General features: G+C 39.6%; 1 protein-coding gene across 2 annotated transcripts in view; it reads left to right on the top strand.

Annotated features, from left to right (window-relative positions):
* LOC102677812 (photoreceptor-specific nuclear receptor-like) overlaps positions 1-17,725 on the top strand; it is a 24,347-nt gene that overhangs the window by 1,066 nt on the left and 5,556 nt on the right. The window contains exons 1-5 of one of the 2 annotated variants that reach the window (XM_006620370.2): positions 2,875-2,969; positions 3,126-3,288; positions 7,642-8,062; positions 11,526-11,629; positions 16,484-16,598. In XM_006620370.2, coding sequence (XP_006620433.1) covers positions 3,168-3,288; positions 7,642-8,062; positions 11,526-11,629; positions 16,484-16,598 — 761 coding nt within the window. In that variant the 5' untranslated portion in view covers positions 2,875-2,969; positions 3,126-3,167. Of the gene's footprint in view, positions 1-2,874; positions 2,970-3,125; positions 3,289-7,641; positions 8,063-11,525; positions 11,630-16,483; positions 16,599-17,725 lie in introns of those variants that run through there. The other variant, XM_031512718.1, reaches the window with a different exon arrangement.

A 17,725-nucleotide genomic window follows, 5' to 3' on the forward strand; every position in this document is an offset into this window, starting at 1 on the left:
AAGCAATTTTCAAATAAAATTTTCGTATTAATTTTCTTTTATTTAAATAAATATTACACGATAAATATTATTAATAGTAAAAGACATTATTTGATAAAATAAATATTAGATACGAATTAAATCTTTTTGCATCTCAACCAAGAAATATGGAATAAAAAAGCCTCGTTCAAATTGATCTCTCCATAAACCAGAATATTTTTCATTTTTAAATTAATAAATGTATTTCACGCGATTGTAACTTCTATTTCCTCGCAATTTCACAGGTAAACGGATATAATTGGCAAACTAACTGTTCGAAATAATTGGCAAACTAACCGTCGACCGCATATTTTTTCCATTGTACGTACGAAAAATGTTTTTGATGGCCACGCATGCCCACCTACCATACGTCTGTATTTATTCATCCCCTGTACGCGTTTTCCGCTCATTTTAATCAGTAGATGGATGGTTGCTTCTATTTATGAGCATACGTATACACGCGGAACGTCTCTTTCCCTGTACGAAAACCCAACTCACCCTCGTATCAATCGCTCGTGTGTAAGTGCACATGATTCGCTTGCCGGATATATTCATAAACACGCATGCACTTTACGCGGCATCTATCTGCACATGAATGGTCCATCGTATCTCGGCGGATGACTGATAAAACAGTGTTCGCTTGTACTTGTGCCACGGATGGACGAAGAATTTTCGAAACCCAGGAAATTGAATTTTCTAAACGGTAAGACATACGAACATATATGTAAAAATTGTAGGAAATAATAATAATGAAACAGAAATAATATTTTCTTAAAAAGAAAAAAAAACTTCATTCCGATATATATATAATCTTTCTTGTGTTCTCGATTTGATTAAAGATTTAGCGCAATTAAATTTCCAGAAGAAAATATAAGACCTGGAAGCCAAGGATATACCGTACTCCATCAATTTTTCCATTTAAATCCCCCAAATCCTTAGTCATCAATTCCAATTACCGGAAGCACCCTTCACCCCGACAACAATTTCCCTCAGTGTTTCTCACCTTCGATTCACGATACTCCTCACCACGACTCGTCCTCCCTGGGCATCTTTTTTAATCATCCCCTTTGTATCCGCCCCTGGAAACTCGACAAAGCGTCCGCTCGCACACTCGCTCACCGTTTCCACACAGTGTATACACGGCCAGCTATCGAAGGGTTGCTGTGTGTTGGGGGTGGGTGGACGGGCGGTTGGCTGCGTTTATGAGGATACGGGCTCCGAAATTGAAAAGCACCCCAGCGAGAGGTAGGCGAGGGTGTTCGTGCAGCAGTCATTGACAAGCGAAAGACCGTATCAGAGGGTAATCCTATTGGTGGACGGCCGCGTCGCGACGTCCAGGCGTCATTGGTCCGCCTTCGAGCTATGGGGCGTGGCCTCGAGTTCCTCGAGGGTTCCTGTGGAGGGGTGAGAATGCCTGGTTGCATCCCTGGCAACGATTACGGGAAAACCACAGGGTCGTTCGACGGTAGGAATCCAGCATGGCGGACCTGGCAACCCCTCCGAGTGAATTCACTACCACCACAACCACCATCACCACCACCACCACCACCACCATCACTACCACTAGCATTACCACCAGGATACCGACTTCGCCGCTATTATCGAGGCCACTGCGATGCTATTCACCACTAAACCGGCCGGGTAGTGGATTTCGCTCGATTTGTCCGGGGGAACACTTCAGGAATCGGAAGTTCGATCGGACGATTAATTGCTCCGTTAACTAGTCTTTTCAGAGCACGACTCTTTGACGACGTCGCGGGAATACAAGATGCTATTCGAGCCGTTCCACGTTGGGGGAATTCGGTTTGACATTTATCGATGGAATTTCTATCCCTTTTCATCATTCGTCCAATATAAACATTACTAATATGGATTGAACAATAGAATCTGTCGTATATTATGTCATACATTAACGTCCTATTGTTCAGAAATCGATCCATCCGTCTAAAAATTAGTGACGTTCGATTAAAATAACGTTGCATCGACACATTCCACGCCGAAATCTCTCATCCACTACATTCAATTATCCCCTTCTCCGGATCGATCAATCCTCGAAAAAAGATCTGCTGCGACCTAACTCAAAAGGCATTTTTTCGTCGAATCGCTCCTCTTCGTCGTGGATTTGACTCGTCTCGCTCAGCAACGCCGGGTATCGTTCAACTCCGCTCCGATAAAGGGGATGCTCGAAGCAGACCGGGAGAAAGAAGGGTGGAAATTGAGAAAGAGACGGGTTTCACTACCACGTAGCCAACGATCAACAATTGCACGACGTTCAGTTGGAGAAGGTAGGCGTCGTCTCGTGGCGACGTAACACGGGGTGGGGGGTTGGAGCTTTGGCCAGGCGTCAACCGACGCGAAGGGGCGCGCGCAGGCGCCGCGACGAGCGTCGTCGGCGAAGCGCCGCGTCAAACGTGCCGGCTATAGGTTAAATCCTCCCGCTCCTCGTTTTTGTTGTTTTTCCGCCGTTGCCTCCTGATCCCGCCTTCAAAAGTGCCAACGGACCAATCGGTGGCCCGTGCTCGCGGGTCGAGGCACCACTTCCAGCCACCAACGACGTCGACCTCTCGTGATACGGGACGATCGAGCCGAGCTAACCGTCGATCTCTCGCCGGGAGACGCCAACCTCGAGACGTCATCCGTCGTCGTTTCTCTGACGCGGTTCCATCAGTTTCCAAGACCCCGATCCTGGACCCCGAAATCGGTTGTCGGTGGAGCTCGTTCGATCGAGGTCGTGTTCTTGTCGCCCGTCGTTTTCGTGCATCAGTGAAGTTTGAAGGGACGGAGATGATGGGTGATTTATTTAATATCAGTGCGAGAAGTTCGTAATACTTTTGAGCGAGTTCTTTTTTTTTTTTTTTTTTTTGTTTTGAATGAAAGAAGTTGGAACAATTGGAATTATTGGTGTGCACGAGTGCGAAGAAGGGTGAAGAAAAAGAAGAAGAATTAGATAGGTGAGAAGAATTTGATGATGTTTTTTTTTTTATGTAATTGGATATCGAAGAGTGAATTTGATGACGTATCGGCAAGTTTTGTGTTGGAACACAACGATTATTTTATTCTAGTAATTGCGGTATAATAACGTCTACGCACTGTATAATATGTTCCAGTATATTGTCTTTTGTTTAACGAGGAATGTTGGTTGATACATCATGAACGGAGCAACGTCGGTCACGACTTCGGAGGAACACCAGCATCAGCATCAGCAACCGCAAAACGATCCATCTCAGGAACATCCGAGAAGTCCCACCAGTCCTTTGAGTATTCGACACGGTGAGTTAATATCGATTTATCCATGGAAACGTGTTCGAATTGAATTCAGAATGAATATATTAAATTCGTCAGAAACTGTACAGGCAAGAGAAACATAACTGAGCAAACATTCCTCCCGCTGTTTAGCGATCGAGATAAAAATAGATTGGTTTTCAAATGTTTCGATAATTTTTAATCTTTCTTGCTTTTCTTCGTTCTTGAAATCATCCTAATGATAGTTTCATCAATTTCATCGGATAATCTATTAAAATCGATTTCACGCAAGGTCTGTCATGTCTTCTTTAATCTTTCAATCCAAAGGTTACGAATGTAACGATAAAATGTAAAATTGTTATTTCAGATGTCGAAGCATCGAACATGAATTCACTTCCGCGAATGAAAGAAAACAATGGTAACATTCATTTCAGGAGGAGCAAATATTGTTTCTCAAAATTATTTGACATTACAACAATTGTCGATACTTGTTGCCTTTAAATCATCGTTCAACGAGCACTCGATTCCTCGTGCGTTTTTTTATAAATGAACAACTACATTAATAGCAAGCTGTACGTATAAATCAACTCTCGACGTATTTTTATGCGAATCGTAGTTCTAGGGTGGCAAGTGGAAAAAGAGGGTGTTACGCGGCCAACGAAATTATGCCATTAGTGTAATCAGATTTTGAGTGACCCGAAGAATTTAATACCGCATGATTTTTCTACGCGTTAAACGACAAAAGAAGAATCATAGTTTATTATTATTTCTTGAATGTTAAAAATATTTTTTTAACAGCAAGATTTTTTAATTAATTTAATGGATTTAAAAATTATTTATTATAATGGATATTTTTCTTGCTTTGGTCAGTTTCAGTCAGTTTCCACAAATATACAAGTGTTACGTGATGTATGTTGAATATAAATATAAAGAGGCATTGAAAATAGAAAAAACTGAACAAATATATTTTCAGTTATACAATATAATGACGAAGTTTTAATCTCAAGTTAAGTAGTCACTTAACTATTCACTAAAAATCTTCTCTTAATTAACACATTTTGCGCGATATCTCTGATTTATGATATTTACTTAAAATTCTGTTAAAATTCTCATAAGCATCTTATTGATTTAAATTATGCTTCAGGAAATTTACTTATTATTACAAGAATTAATAATTTAATTTTTACTTGATTTTAAATAAAACATTAATTTTAATTATAAACATTTCTATATGGGTTAATAATAGATTAATATAATAGATAATATATGGATTTAGCAGTGTTCATTATAAATTTTCCTTAAAGAAAAAACATTTTCTATATAAATTCCTTTCAAACTCAGTTCACAACGCGTTTCTTATTTTTATTATACCCAATATTACATTTACAACATCGATATAATAATAAAATATCTAAAATATTATGTCACACCTTCATACATTCACGTCGCGATCTATCACATTTCTCAAAACCAAAATTACTAAAAAAAAAAAGAAATTTTCACAATCCATTCCATCAACAATTCAAAATTATTCAAAATTTTCACTCGCCATCGATACATCGAAATCAACTCGAACAGATGTTCAAAATCGCGAATCGTTTCCATGCTAGACACCAGCCGAGACAATTCCGGTGTCTCCCTAATGCGGTAACAATTAGTCGAGATTGGAGCCGAGGGTGCGAGGGTGGAGGGTGACCAAAGTGGTCGCCGATAGTTACGAAACCCCTTTTTTTTCCCCTTCCCCCCAAGCTTCTCTCGGCCAACGTCCCCTTCGCTGGTCGTCATTCCACGCGCACCCCACCCCTGCACCTCGATGATCCCATAATACGGGGGCGCAGGTGGCGCCTTGCCATCCGCCAACATTGATATGCTAATGAAATTTGACGCCCCTGCTTTCGTTGCACACACGCGCACTCTTTGCGATTCGCACGCTACCGGCCACCATACGGGCGCATATAATAATTTTTCTTCTCTCCTTTAACCCCTGGCGGCCGCGTTCTCGCGTGCCTCCACCGAGATTCGATTACTTTAATGGCGTAACCTTGTCGCGTATCGAGAAAGATTTCTGGGAAAATTTGGCGACCGGATGCGTTGGGCGAAGAGGAAGAAATGTTTCGTTTTTCGTTGAGGATTATGGTGAGCCTTGGAAGTTGTTTGGGGAAGAGTGAAATCAGTCTTTGGGGAAGGATGGTATTGTGACGGAGGATTTATTGGGGAAAATTAGATTGATAAAGTGGGAGAGCAGCGGGTCTTTGGTTATTCTTGGCGGAGAGTGGTGGATGACAAATTCTAGGAAGCTTTAATCAACCCTTTTGATGTCGATACGTGAGCGAAAATTTTAAATATGTAATTCTGTAATAAAATTACGCACGATATACGTAAATTAATTTAAAAATGGACGAACCGTGTCGACCGTCTTTCGAGGACAGATTTCATACATCGTAATTCGTGTCTCTCTGTACGGGCACGTTGGGATTAGAGTGTTAACGAGATCGAAAAGCCGACACGCTTAGGAAGTTACGTGAGTCGCATTAATAAGATCGTTTCGAGTTCATCCCCCGTAACCGTAACGACGAAACGATACGATTGAATTCTTGCCGGTGAAGCCGGATCACGCGTGCCAGCCAACGATTCAAACGTGCTCCATGGCTTTGATCGTTGATTACGATTACGGATAGATAAGTATCTCTTGAATTTAATGTTACAATGGGACGGCTAATTCGCTCTTTAGATTCATGTAGCTATAAATAAATATATAAATAAATATCGAATCTTTTCTTTCCGTTGATAATCTTTCCTTTAAATGGCGTAGCACTTTCTTAACTTTGTCAAAAAATAATTTTTCCACAAATTTATATTCTCTTCCCCTAATATTTAATTAAAAAATTAATTAAAAAAAAGACAAGATATATCTCACTACAATAAATTAAAAAATATACCAAAAATCGATCTCAAATATATATTCCAACTACTTTTTTCTCTCCAAGAAAAAATCAATCGTAGAAACTTAATTCTATTTCTCAAACGAATAAGAGTAAGCACCAATTACAATCTGTCACCGGGGTAGTTCGAGCCGAAAACGATTTCAAATAATACTCGGCGGACTTAGGGCACGATTAAATTATTTTAAAACGGGGTTAGATACGGGGACCCTAACCTGATATCGACTTGTTGTCGATTCGCATGGTAATTCGAACGGATCCTATTTGACCCCGCGGCATTAACGAGACCGGAACGAGTTTTCGATCGGTGCACGATGCATCCGACAAATACGATTCCGGGCAGATCCCGCGCCTCGTCGGGGGCGCTGGCGTGACTAATAAACTCGAGTGGAGAGGCGAAATCACATTTCGTTGATCACGCAGATGTTCTACGATCTCTTTGCATTTCCATCTTCCAATTAATATCGTTAACGCGACACCGAAGTGACGATGAAATTTCCTATCTACAGGAAACACGTTTGGATCTTTGTTCCATCCGTTGCGATCGTGGATTGGAAATCTTCTTTATTCATTCAGACAAATAAAAGATAAACATGGGATTAAATGAAAGAGTATAAGAAATGAATAATTATTGAATACACGATTGTTTCGTTTACATTGATTTGATAAACATTAAGCGATTTTCCCCACGACAGAATCGTCTTACCTTTCTTCTGAACGTATAAATATTTATATCGTGGTTTTTAAGAACTCGTTTCTCCATGTAAATACTGTTTGCCTTTGCGATCCATTCGGTAAGCCTTAAGGGATACAGGAGAAAGGAACTATAAATCTCGTGGGGACGGAAACCACAGTCGGAGATTCTTACCAAAAAAGATTGCTGTTCAAAAATATCAAATTAAAGTTGAAGAAAAAATATGGTAAAAAGAATAAAATGAACAAGATGAATCGATTTCGAAAAATTACTTACACATCACTAAAAGGGTTAATCTTACGAAGTATTGACGATAACTTTATCATCGTCCATTTAATCGGCCACAAATCTTCGTGATCCTTTCTGAAGAGCTGTAAAGTTTGCGCACAACTTACGAGCATGTACTCATTTTACGTAAGTACACATTTGCGGATCCATTCTTACGAGGATCGATCAAGGGTGGATGGTGGAGTCGGTGACATGAACGCACGAGAGAGATTTTCGGGATTAAGCGAACCTCTATCTGCCATCTGATCAAATAGAACGAGCCAAATTCGATCATGGAAAAATTAGAAATCTGAAATTATCCCATAAAAACGATCAACAGACAAAAGAGAAAAGGAAGAATATCGACACAATGATCCATATAACGATTCTTCATATAATTTTGCAAATGGAATTTTCTTACAGAAAGAAACCTAACTATAACCTAACTAAACTAACAGAAAGAACTATTTGTTTCAGATTCAGGCGAGAGCAGTGTAATCTCCCCAGGATTACCAGAACGATACAGTCCTCTTGGGGCGACAGGATCGACCTCGAGTCACGATCCTTACGCTTCGAGGTCTGTCCAAGAATGTCCTGTTCCTCTTTGCAGAGGAATACCGACTGATTTCCCTCTCGCGAGATCACCCTATTTAACCGCCCTTGGTAACGGCCATCCTCATCTGTTGGGCCAAGTTCAGCAACAGCAGCAGCAGCAGCAACAACAGCAGCAGCAACAACAGCAATTGCAACCGCAACATGGCAGTAAACCACCGCGAAGCCTCGGTTTGATATGCGTGGTCTGCGGTGATACTAGCTCCGGCAAACATTACGGAATTCTCGCTTGCAACGGATGTAGTGGATTCTTCAAACGAAGCGTCAGACGGAAGTTGATATACAGGTAAGTTGAACGAAAGATTTATTTATTTTTCGCGTTTTTTTTAAATTCTTTATCTCTGTTGAATGAAATTAAGAATGAAATCGAAAGACACTTTTCTCTTATCCATCGAAATGATAATTATTAATAACAAAAGTAGATATTGCATTGTTATACATAAGATTATAATTGTTATTTAGATTATTAGATTCGAAAGACAAAATAAAATTTATCATTATTTGTTGGTATTATAATTTATGAACATTTTAACGATAGCTTTTTTATTCTGAATTATTGTAAATTTTGGATACTTATCACTTAAAATATTTGTTTTATAAATCTAAATTTACATGCAATTTGAAATTCTATTAAATTCTACACTAACTACTAATATTAAATTTTATATTAAAATAACTTTAACTTTATTCAATATTTTACAATACAAATTAATATTCTCTACTGAATAAAACCATAACATTGTATGTCAAATTACGTATCTCAAATTTATGTCAGAATAGAAAAACGACACATCTTAGAAACCTAATCCAACCAAACTATAATCATTTCTTCGCGAAATACCCTTACGAGGGAGGGAAATCTCGGGTCTTCAATCAGATAGAAATTAGCGAGCGGATCTTCTTACGGCGTTTAATGTCAAACTGGGCAGCCAATGGCGCCATGTGGTCCAAGTCGAGTGGGCTCATCGTAATACCGGGCAACAATGCGGAACGGCATAATGTTGAACCCTGAAGGACCTATCCACCTAACCCTATGTATACGGCATACTATTACCATCCCCTGGGAACGGCCATCCATCTCCATCGGATCCCTCTCAGCCCGGAATCGCTGTCTGATACGCTCGATCCGTTTTACACGGGGCCACGTACTCGAGCCAACGGGCTGTCGGACCCCTGTGCGTGCATCCCTTTGACTACGTATACGTGACTATCGATAACAGGCGGCCATAGGTGTGCACGTTAAGCCTGTCGAAGAGATACACGATGCCGGGGATACTCGATATACAAACTATTAACCCCGTCGATGCTCGAAAAATAAATGCTACGTCCGCTTTGAGCGCGTGATCGGATTGCAAATTGTCTCGAGTGACGAATATGAAGTCTTGTTGGGGAGGGAATTCGCTGAGATTTTTGAGTTCGAAGAGTTTACAGAGTTTGAAGAAAGATTTGAAATCGTGGAAATGTGATCATTTCGTCAGAATTATGTAATCGAGAATTTCGATGAAAAGATTGTGATATTGAAGTTGCAGATAATTTGACTTTTTTCTCTCGAATATATGTGTAATTTTTGAACGATTTTTGTTTCATAAAGTAAACAATTCGTTCGTCGTTAAAAGTATCGTAAGGATTTCAGCTATCTTTGTGTTACGTCGTCACAGTGCGAAAATGGATCGAAGATCGATCATTCGCGACACGTGTCTTCCCGATTGAACGTCTCGTGTCCCGTTACACCGGCTTTTTATTCTTCACTATCAATTCCTGTCGAATGGTTGTAACGTGGTAAAGAGTGAAGAGGCTTCGCACAGATAACCAATTATTCGTAGAGGGGGACGCAGACCGCGACAGATGCGTCTCGACGTGATGCACCGCGCAACGACCATAATCGTCAGATTAAAATCCAACTTCACGGATCGGTTAAATGCAATTAAGAAGATCGTGCATGATCCAGATTGCATGGAAAATTCGCGCCAACTCCCATTGGGCCACACTTGAATTTTGCGTGCAATGGGTCAACTGTTCCTCTCCTGTGCTCGATAAATAAATGTTTTTTTTTAATCGAAGGATTTAGTAACAGACTTCCATTCACAGCACGCGTTCAATGGACATATAAAACTTGGCAATGTGGAGCGACAAAACGAGAATAAATAAAAATTCAGAAAGATTGATAATTCTAGTAAAATTCAATTTTTAAGAGATTGATCATTTTAAATTATCAATCACCAACGCATCAATCTCCAAAATCTCTTTCTCTCTCTTTCTCTCTCTCTCTCTTAATCAAATCTTCAAAAACAAAAACCATCAAACCACACTATCCATTCTTCATCCAATTCCTTCATCTTCAATTTTCCTTCATCTTCCAATTCCAACCACCATTAGTCCCAGTCTCACCAGTCTCCATCCTTCACTGGATCCTTCCACCTCTCGCAGAGAGTTAATTCATCGAATCATCCGTAGCCGCGATCTTCGTACGCGATAACAGGCAGCACATGTTTCCGGTAACTCGATGAGCCAAACAATGCCGGCCAGCGAAAGAATAGAGAGATGCGTAAATAAATGTATGATGTGGTTCTGAAGGGTGAATGCCGTGGAGGGTGATGTATCCCCCCGTGTTGCATGGGCGGTGTGGAGGCTCGGTAGGGTGTGAACGCAAATCAATTTGCGAGAGGAACCCCGCTGGCAGGGCAGCACGCAGCCACCCTTCGGTGCCCTTCGTGTACCACCGCCTCGGGACAAGATAGTTCCAGGACTGTGGCGTCCTTTCGTCGCGCCGTTGGATCGAGCCGCCTCCTTGTGAGTGACGTTAGTTAAAATCGCGCTAACAGACCGGGAATCGATCGAGAGATGGCCTCGAGCCATTACACTAACGTGTAATCTTTTTCTAATCTGATGACAATCCATGGGAACTGTACGAAGATTTGACTTTCGTTTGTTCCTTTGAAATTAATAAAAGGAGATTTCTGGAAGAACGAAGTAATCGTTTCCAGAGAAAAAATATGGATCATTGAATCTATTCATAAACTTTGCGCTATGTTAAGCGCTATAGAAACTTTAAATCGTTATATCTCGACAACCGATTGAGATATCGAGATGAATCGAAAAATGATTTCAATGGTATAGTCTTCTCTATGTTCTGAATGGATTTTGATAGATTTCGCATGAAAATTTCAAGTTTCATTTGTGACTTTACGATGATCTATCTATCCTAATGTAAAATATATAAATTTATTTAATATCCGCGTTGAATCCACGTTATGTAAAAAAGGAAAGAAAAAGAAAACAGAAAGTAGTTGACTGAAAAAGCAAACTTTAAAAAAAGAAAAGTACCACGAGGTTACCACGGGATTGGATGAAATTAAGAGGGATAAGAAGAAGGTTACGTGACTTCGAGCGAGTCTTTACGTTAGTCAGCTCGAAAGGATAACAGGGTTAGCCGAACAATGAAAGTAATCGAATTTAACGCCATCTCCTGAGTGCGCAGCCAGGATTTCCGGCAAATGCGCTCCAAATTTGTCCTTTTTCGGAAGGGACAACAGCCATCAAGTTACGACGGTCGTCGATGAAACATCGTCGTCAAGGATCGATCGAGTTCGACAACTGAAAGAGCTTTCGACTTTTCTGTATGATGAGATTTTTCCATATTATAGAATCTAACGATTAAAGTTATTTCGAAAATAAATAATTTATAAAATAAAGCATGATTTATTTATTTAGAATCTTCTAAATATATGTCGAAAAATTTTATGTTCTAGATGTCAAGCCGGTACCGGAAGATGTGTCGTGGACAAAGCTCATCGAAACCAGTGTCAAGCGTGCCGTTTGAAGAAATGTATGCAGATGGGGATGAATAAAGACGGTGAGTAGTTGAATTACAAATTTTTAACAAGTACAGGTTTTTCTTTTACCGTAAAAATTAGCCTTTGAATTTTATTTCCTTTAGTTTTAATTTTTATTCGTGTATTAATTTAGAAACGGCAAAACTTCAGAATTGATTTTTAGATTAAAAAAAAAAAAAGGAATAATTCTGCAAACAACAATTAAGCTTTTTAACTTAAATCCCACTTGAGAGAAATTCGTTCTAAATGCAAAAAATCTTTTCTTTTTCTTCTTTTTTGTTACGTTTTAAAGAACATGTCTCTTCCACTCCATGGATGCCGTATGGTGAGCATAAAACAACTACTTTCCTCTTAATCGATCTTCACAAATTAATTAAATTATACAATTTCAGAATTTTGCAAAACAGCTTACCATGATCGATCGCATCGAATTTTCCTCGGCTCAAATACCTTCTCTTCGAGAAGAAAGAATATCGTTCTTTAAAAAATCGTAAAACAGAGAATGACTTTTCCAAATCGCCAGTTATCGATGCATTAGATTATCCGTTTCCACAGGTAAACCGATATTGTGGGAATCAATCAACCCCCGCGTTTCCCCTTCGAAACGCGGAATTCGAACGAATTCTTTTATGCTCGCGACATAAATAACTGGATAAGGAAGAAGCGATTGACGAGGGGTTGGTCTGGTTTGGCGACACCGTTCGATTCAACTCTTAATGCCTTTCACCCGACGAACAGACGCACCTGCCACGGCAAAAGAGCATTTCTCCCCCTTTTTCCATCGTTCTTCCCGTTGTCTTCTTCTTTCTTTCTCTCTTTCTTTTCTTCTCCCTTTTTCTTCTCCCCGCGGAAACACGTCCCGGGGCGCGCAACCAACTTTCTTATTGCTGAACTTGAACGTCGTAAGAAGAAATACTTCCAATTGGATCCCGGTTCCCTTGGCGACCGGAACGGCGACGTTTCTATGGAACGTCGATCGTTTCCACGGGAAATTAGATTGGCCAGCGTCGAGAGTTACGCGACGGGGACAAAGATATTGCGGAAACTTTGGCGATTACGATCGTGCGCTGATATTTTTCCCAATTGATTTGTAGGTTTCGAAGGTTTGATTAATATCGTTTCGAGGATATTTTTTTAAAGTGCTTGCTTCCTCGCTGTTAAACGATGTTTCTGTTCGAGTGTAACTGGGCGTAGATAGGGTTTTACCCTGGGAATTGTTGCGAATAGAATTAGTTTGGTGATGATTATATTAATCGTTCCATTTTAACGATGGATTAAGGAATCAATAAGGTGTCGTTATTTTCTTTCTCTTCTCTAAAAGTATAGATAGTTCCATTTAAACTTTTACTTGAACGAAGTTTTTGCAAGAGTATAATTGCATTATTCTTCGTATTCCTTGAGTCACTCTTCGTTCCTTTCAAAAACAGAATACAATATGAAGATATCTTCGATCATCAAAGTTTCCAAAATTCTTACGATCACGAATTATTACTCCAGCGATCTAATAGTCACAGAATCTATCCTGAAATCATCAGAATTCTCATTACTACAATACAATCGCGTATGCAAAGCGGTCGTCTTCCAATCACAAAACCCATCCATCAGAATCCTCGCTCGAAAATCGCGTATGCAGAACAATCTTCCATAAAACGACCTACGCGTCAGGATCCTCGTTACGTACGATAATCGTCCGATGAAAATCGCGTGTGCAGAGCGGTCAAACGCGTCGCACGCGCGTGCAGAGCGGTGCGGTTCGCCACGAAAGGCGTCGTAAACACCGCGGTCGTTAGCGACGGTCGCGTGGCCGTCGCCTAGCCCCGAAGGGTTAATTGGGAGAAATAAACGTATGCAACGTGCAGGCGGATCAGCGTGCTCAAAAATCCGCGCCGCTCCGTTGTCTGCCGCGCTCCCTTTCTCGCTCCTGTGAATATACACGCGTGTTATCCCGGCGAGGAATCCCGGGCGGAGGCCGGGAGGTTAAAAGAAGAGGCGAGGCGCAAATTGTGTCATAACGGCGGCCGAGAAAGAAAGGGAGAGAGGATATACGGAAGAAGCAAAGTGAAAAAGGGAGGCAGACCTCCCACGGTGAGCTTCACGCAAATGAGAGTGAAACGATCTGTAAAAGGGCGTTTATCTCTCCTCGTGTGAAACGATTGCACGTCAGAGACGTCGATGCGATGGAAAGGGTTCTGTCTCGAGGTCTCTATTTATCGAACGAGAAGAATTAACGATTGTAATTTAAGGAAGAATTAATGATCGTTTGATTTTTGATTGTTCGAGTGGATCGATCTGATGAAGATATTTAATTATTCTTTAAAATTCTAATATCGTTATGGCAACTTTGAGCTAGAGAGGAAGATTCGTATATTCGCAAGTTGGGAATTAAAACGACTTACAATTATTAGCGTTTGATTAAACTTTTTCAATTTCGATTTGGATCACTGTATTGTTATTTCGTGCAAATAATATTTTCGCTTCCTTCCCCCAAGTTGAAACTCTGGAGCTCAACGCTCCCCTAGATGCCCCTTAAACGTCCGTCGCGCCAGGATCCCTGGTTGTGCATCGAAAAAAGAAAATCAAGGCAACTTTACGTGAAAAAAGGAAGACGATGAGAAGGAAAAAGAGGCGCAAAAGGGAATGGGGTGTGTGAAAATAAGCGGACTGAAGAGTTAAAAAGACAAAAGGGAAAGCGCGGCGTGTTACACGCGCGGACAAGAAAAATTTCCCGGGGATGCGACCGGCGGAAGGGCGTTTATCTTTTCCGCCGGCAGGGTAAACGGGAGAAAAAGTGAGAGAGCGAGAGGGCAGTAGCAAGGGAAGAAAGCTTGGGAAAAAAAAAAGGGAAGAGAGACAGAGAGCCGGATGCAAAAAGGCTTGACGAAGTAGGAGGATCCTATTAAGCCGCTCAGCAGGCAGCACGACGCGTAGGTAAAACGAGCCGCGGCACGCTTTTTATCATTACGAAATTACTGTGCACCCGTGCCACGTTAAAAGGGGAAGGGTTGAAGAAAAAAAGGAAAGATATTCAGCTCGCCGTTATACGCCACTAACGGTCCTAATCGCTATTAACATGTGTCGCAAATCTTCTCTCTTGGAGAGCGGAAGTAAATGAAACTGCATTGTCTTTGCGAGAATCGAAAATAACTATTATACTTTGTGCTTTTAAGAAAAATTTATACGTTGTGTGCAGAAAATCACGAGTTTTTTTCTTTTAAGAAACGAAGATGACGAAGATATTTTTGTGAAATCTTTTAAGAAAATTTAAAAATGAAAATAGAGATGTAAAATTTACTATAGCTTTGATATACATTGCGTTAGAAAGTCATGAGATTTTTTTTCTTGAGAAAATGGATGAAATAGCAGTGTATATATGCAAGATTTTAAGATGGTGATGATTGTACTTTGTGCTTTTAAAAAAGATTTTTAGGAATGAAAGTAGAGATAAAATATGTATAAGTATGTAATTTTTTAAATCAAAAGATACAAAAATAAAAGAACGAAAGACGTTTTTCGTTTTACGTTATCTATATTAAAAATATAATATCGGTATTATCTTGTTGATTTGTCGTCTGACGAATTTCAAAAAGACGAATTTTTTATTTTTCACAACTGTATAAATATTTTATGATTCTTATCAGACAATACTAACAAAAAGAGGAAAGAAATTTTAAGATAGAATCATTTACACGTCAGAATTTCAAGATTAAATTTTTTAATCTTGATAATTATGATAATTTTCATATTTCTATTCATCTTGTAAGTATTTTCTAGCCTAAAAAAGAATTAAAATACATCTCTATATCGAAACACCCTAAAAATTCCAAACAACCTCATCTTCATTTCGTCCCCCAATATAATCATCTCCAAAGCTCAGAACGCCAAGTTAAACATTAAACGAAAGCCCTCTCTTCTTCCCTTTACAATTCCTCCCATTAATTCCATCCCCAAAGAAAATTCACGTCAGCGAAAAGACGAAAAGGGAATATTATATTCCATTTTCTCCATGGTGCATGAAGTTATTCCAAAGATGGATGTCAGCCAAAAAGTTATTGAACGGCAATATATATATATACACGAACAATAAACGTGGCTGATTTCTACACGTCTGTTAAATTCACGCTTGTCAGTCGCAGGCCGCTGTCGTGATATAACACGTTACGTGAATTTGACGAGAGGGTGGTGGCCAATCGTTTGTTCCCCGATTAATCTCAACAAGACTCGTCAAACTCTACAGCTCCGCTAATATTTCAATAAGAAGATCCAAAGGAAGCAGGATATTCCGTATAACGAATTATCGAGATACATGGTCAATTATATAACGTTTGATTGATCCTTCTATTTTTTCCAGTATGAAATTCTATAAATTGCCTCATTTTTAGATCGAGTGTATAGTTACTCCGTCGATTCTATCACTAATACATTGTTATATTAAGGATTTGAATTATGTAAAATACTGGAAATATCTTAAGAATGAAAGAATGTTTGAACTTGCTTGATAATGAATAACGAAGATGATGTATCAAGTTTCGAAAGAGCGTTGGAATAATAATTTTATAATTACTATTCTAACGTTTTTTTTTAATACGAAACGAGGGATAATGAATTTTCCCTCCCTTTTAGAAATAAAAAGAAAAATAATATTGATTCCTTGTCAAAATTAATAATCTCAAACGATCGTTTTCTTTCAGATTGATCGAAACAATTAATCGGCGTGTAGTTTATCGCGTTGTTGTGCGCAAATTCCAAAAGACATTACATTCGATAGCATTGACTAAAGCGCGCACGAGGCAATACACGGGGGCGTGTAATTAATTCGTAGCTGCAATTAACGCCTGCTATCGACGTTACATCGAAGGTGTGCGCTTCTGTTTCAGCGGTACAGAATGAACGGCAACCCAGAAACACTGCCACCATTAGACCAGAGGCTCTCGTCGAGATGGACCAGGAACGAGCGCTTCGAGAGGCAGCGGTCGCCGTCGGTGTCTTTGGGTGAGTCATTACTTTTATTTTCGTCTTTGAAATTGTTAATGGCAACTTTACATTCGTCAAAATGTTTCTGAATTGTTATTTCGATTATTATTATTCGAAGAGATATATTAAAAATCGATTCAAAAATAAGACAAAGACGTTAGGAAATAATTATTAATTTTTAAAAACATTTTTAAAACCTTAGATATATCGATGAACGATCAAAAATAAGTAGTTACGCTCAATGATCAATCGTCCAACAGCCTGTAATTTTTAAATTCACGGCAAAAAAATTGAAAATTCTTCTTGCGAAAACACAAAAATAATCGTGTCTATTAAGAAGATCCTTGCTCCACTTCTTCGAACAACGCTCAAGATTCATTTCACGCGTTGGATCCCACTTAAGCGTGTATTTAGGTGACGCAAAGACGCGATGAATCGTGGAGCGGATCCAGGTGGTCAGTTGAGGGGAGGATTAAAGGTAACGTTGAGAGGGTTTTCGCGATCGATAATCGTCGATTCATCGGGAGCAACAACGATAAGAGCAAGAGAGTGGACGACGTTGTTGGCACGTTTGATCTTCTGCTGGAGAGCAGCATACTTTTCGCCGTCGTGAGCAAGCGCGCTCGCAACACGCCACGCCGAGCGTGATCTATCATGAAAAATTACCTTTGACTAGTAGCCCGTGGTTGACCGTTTTTCAGGTAACCGAGTACTCAGGTTGGAACTAATGGAAAATCCATAGAGCGCCAAGGGGTGAACGTTAAAAGCGACAGCGAGCGTGCTCGGCGTCGATACCCGGAGCTTTCTGGAAATTACGCCTTCTTTTCTCCGCGTGCAAGCTTTCACACGAATGCCCGAGTTTACCGTTATCGCTTTTTATCCTTGATTTAATCTTGGCTATGTTTTTTTTTTTTATCAATGATTCCATTTCTTTCGTGTGTATTTAATCCTTTATTTCTTGATGGTTATTTTGTGATTACATTAAATCGTTGACAAATTAAATATGTTTGAGATGAAGTTTATGATTTATAATTATTAGGCCGTTCGAATCTTTTGAGGTATTATAAAATAATAATCGACTCGATTACATTTAGCTGAACGAATGAAAAGTTTTATTATGTGCACAATTTAAAAAAAAAAAAAAA

Source organism: Apis dorsata, unplaced genomic scaffold (genome assembly GCF_000469605.1).
Source record: "Apis dorsata unplaced genomic scaffold, Apis dorsata 1.3 scaffold_507, whole genome shotgun sequence".
Taxonomy (NCBI): Eukaryota; Metazoa; Arthropoda; class Insecta; order Hymenoptera; family Apidae; genus Apis; species Apis dorsata.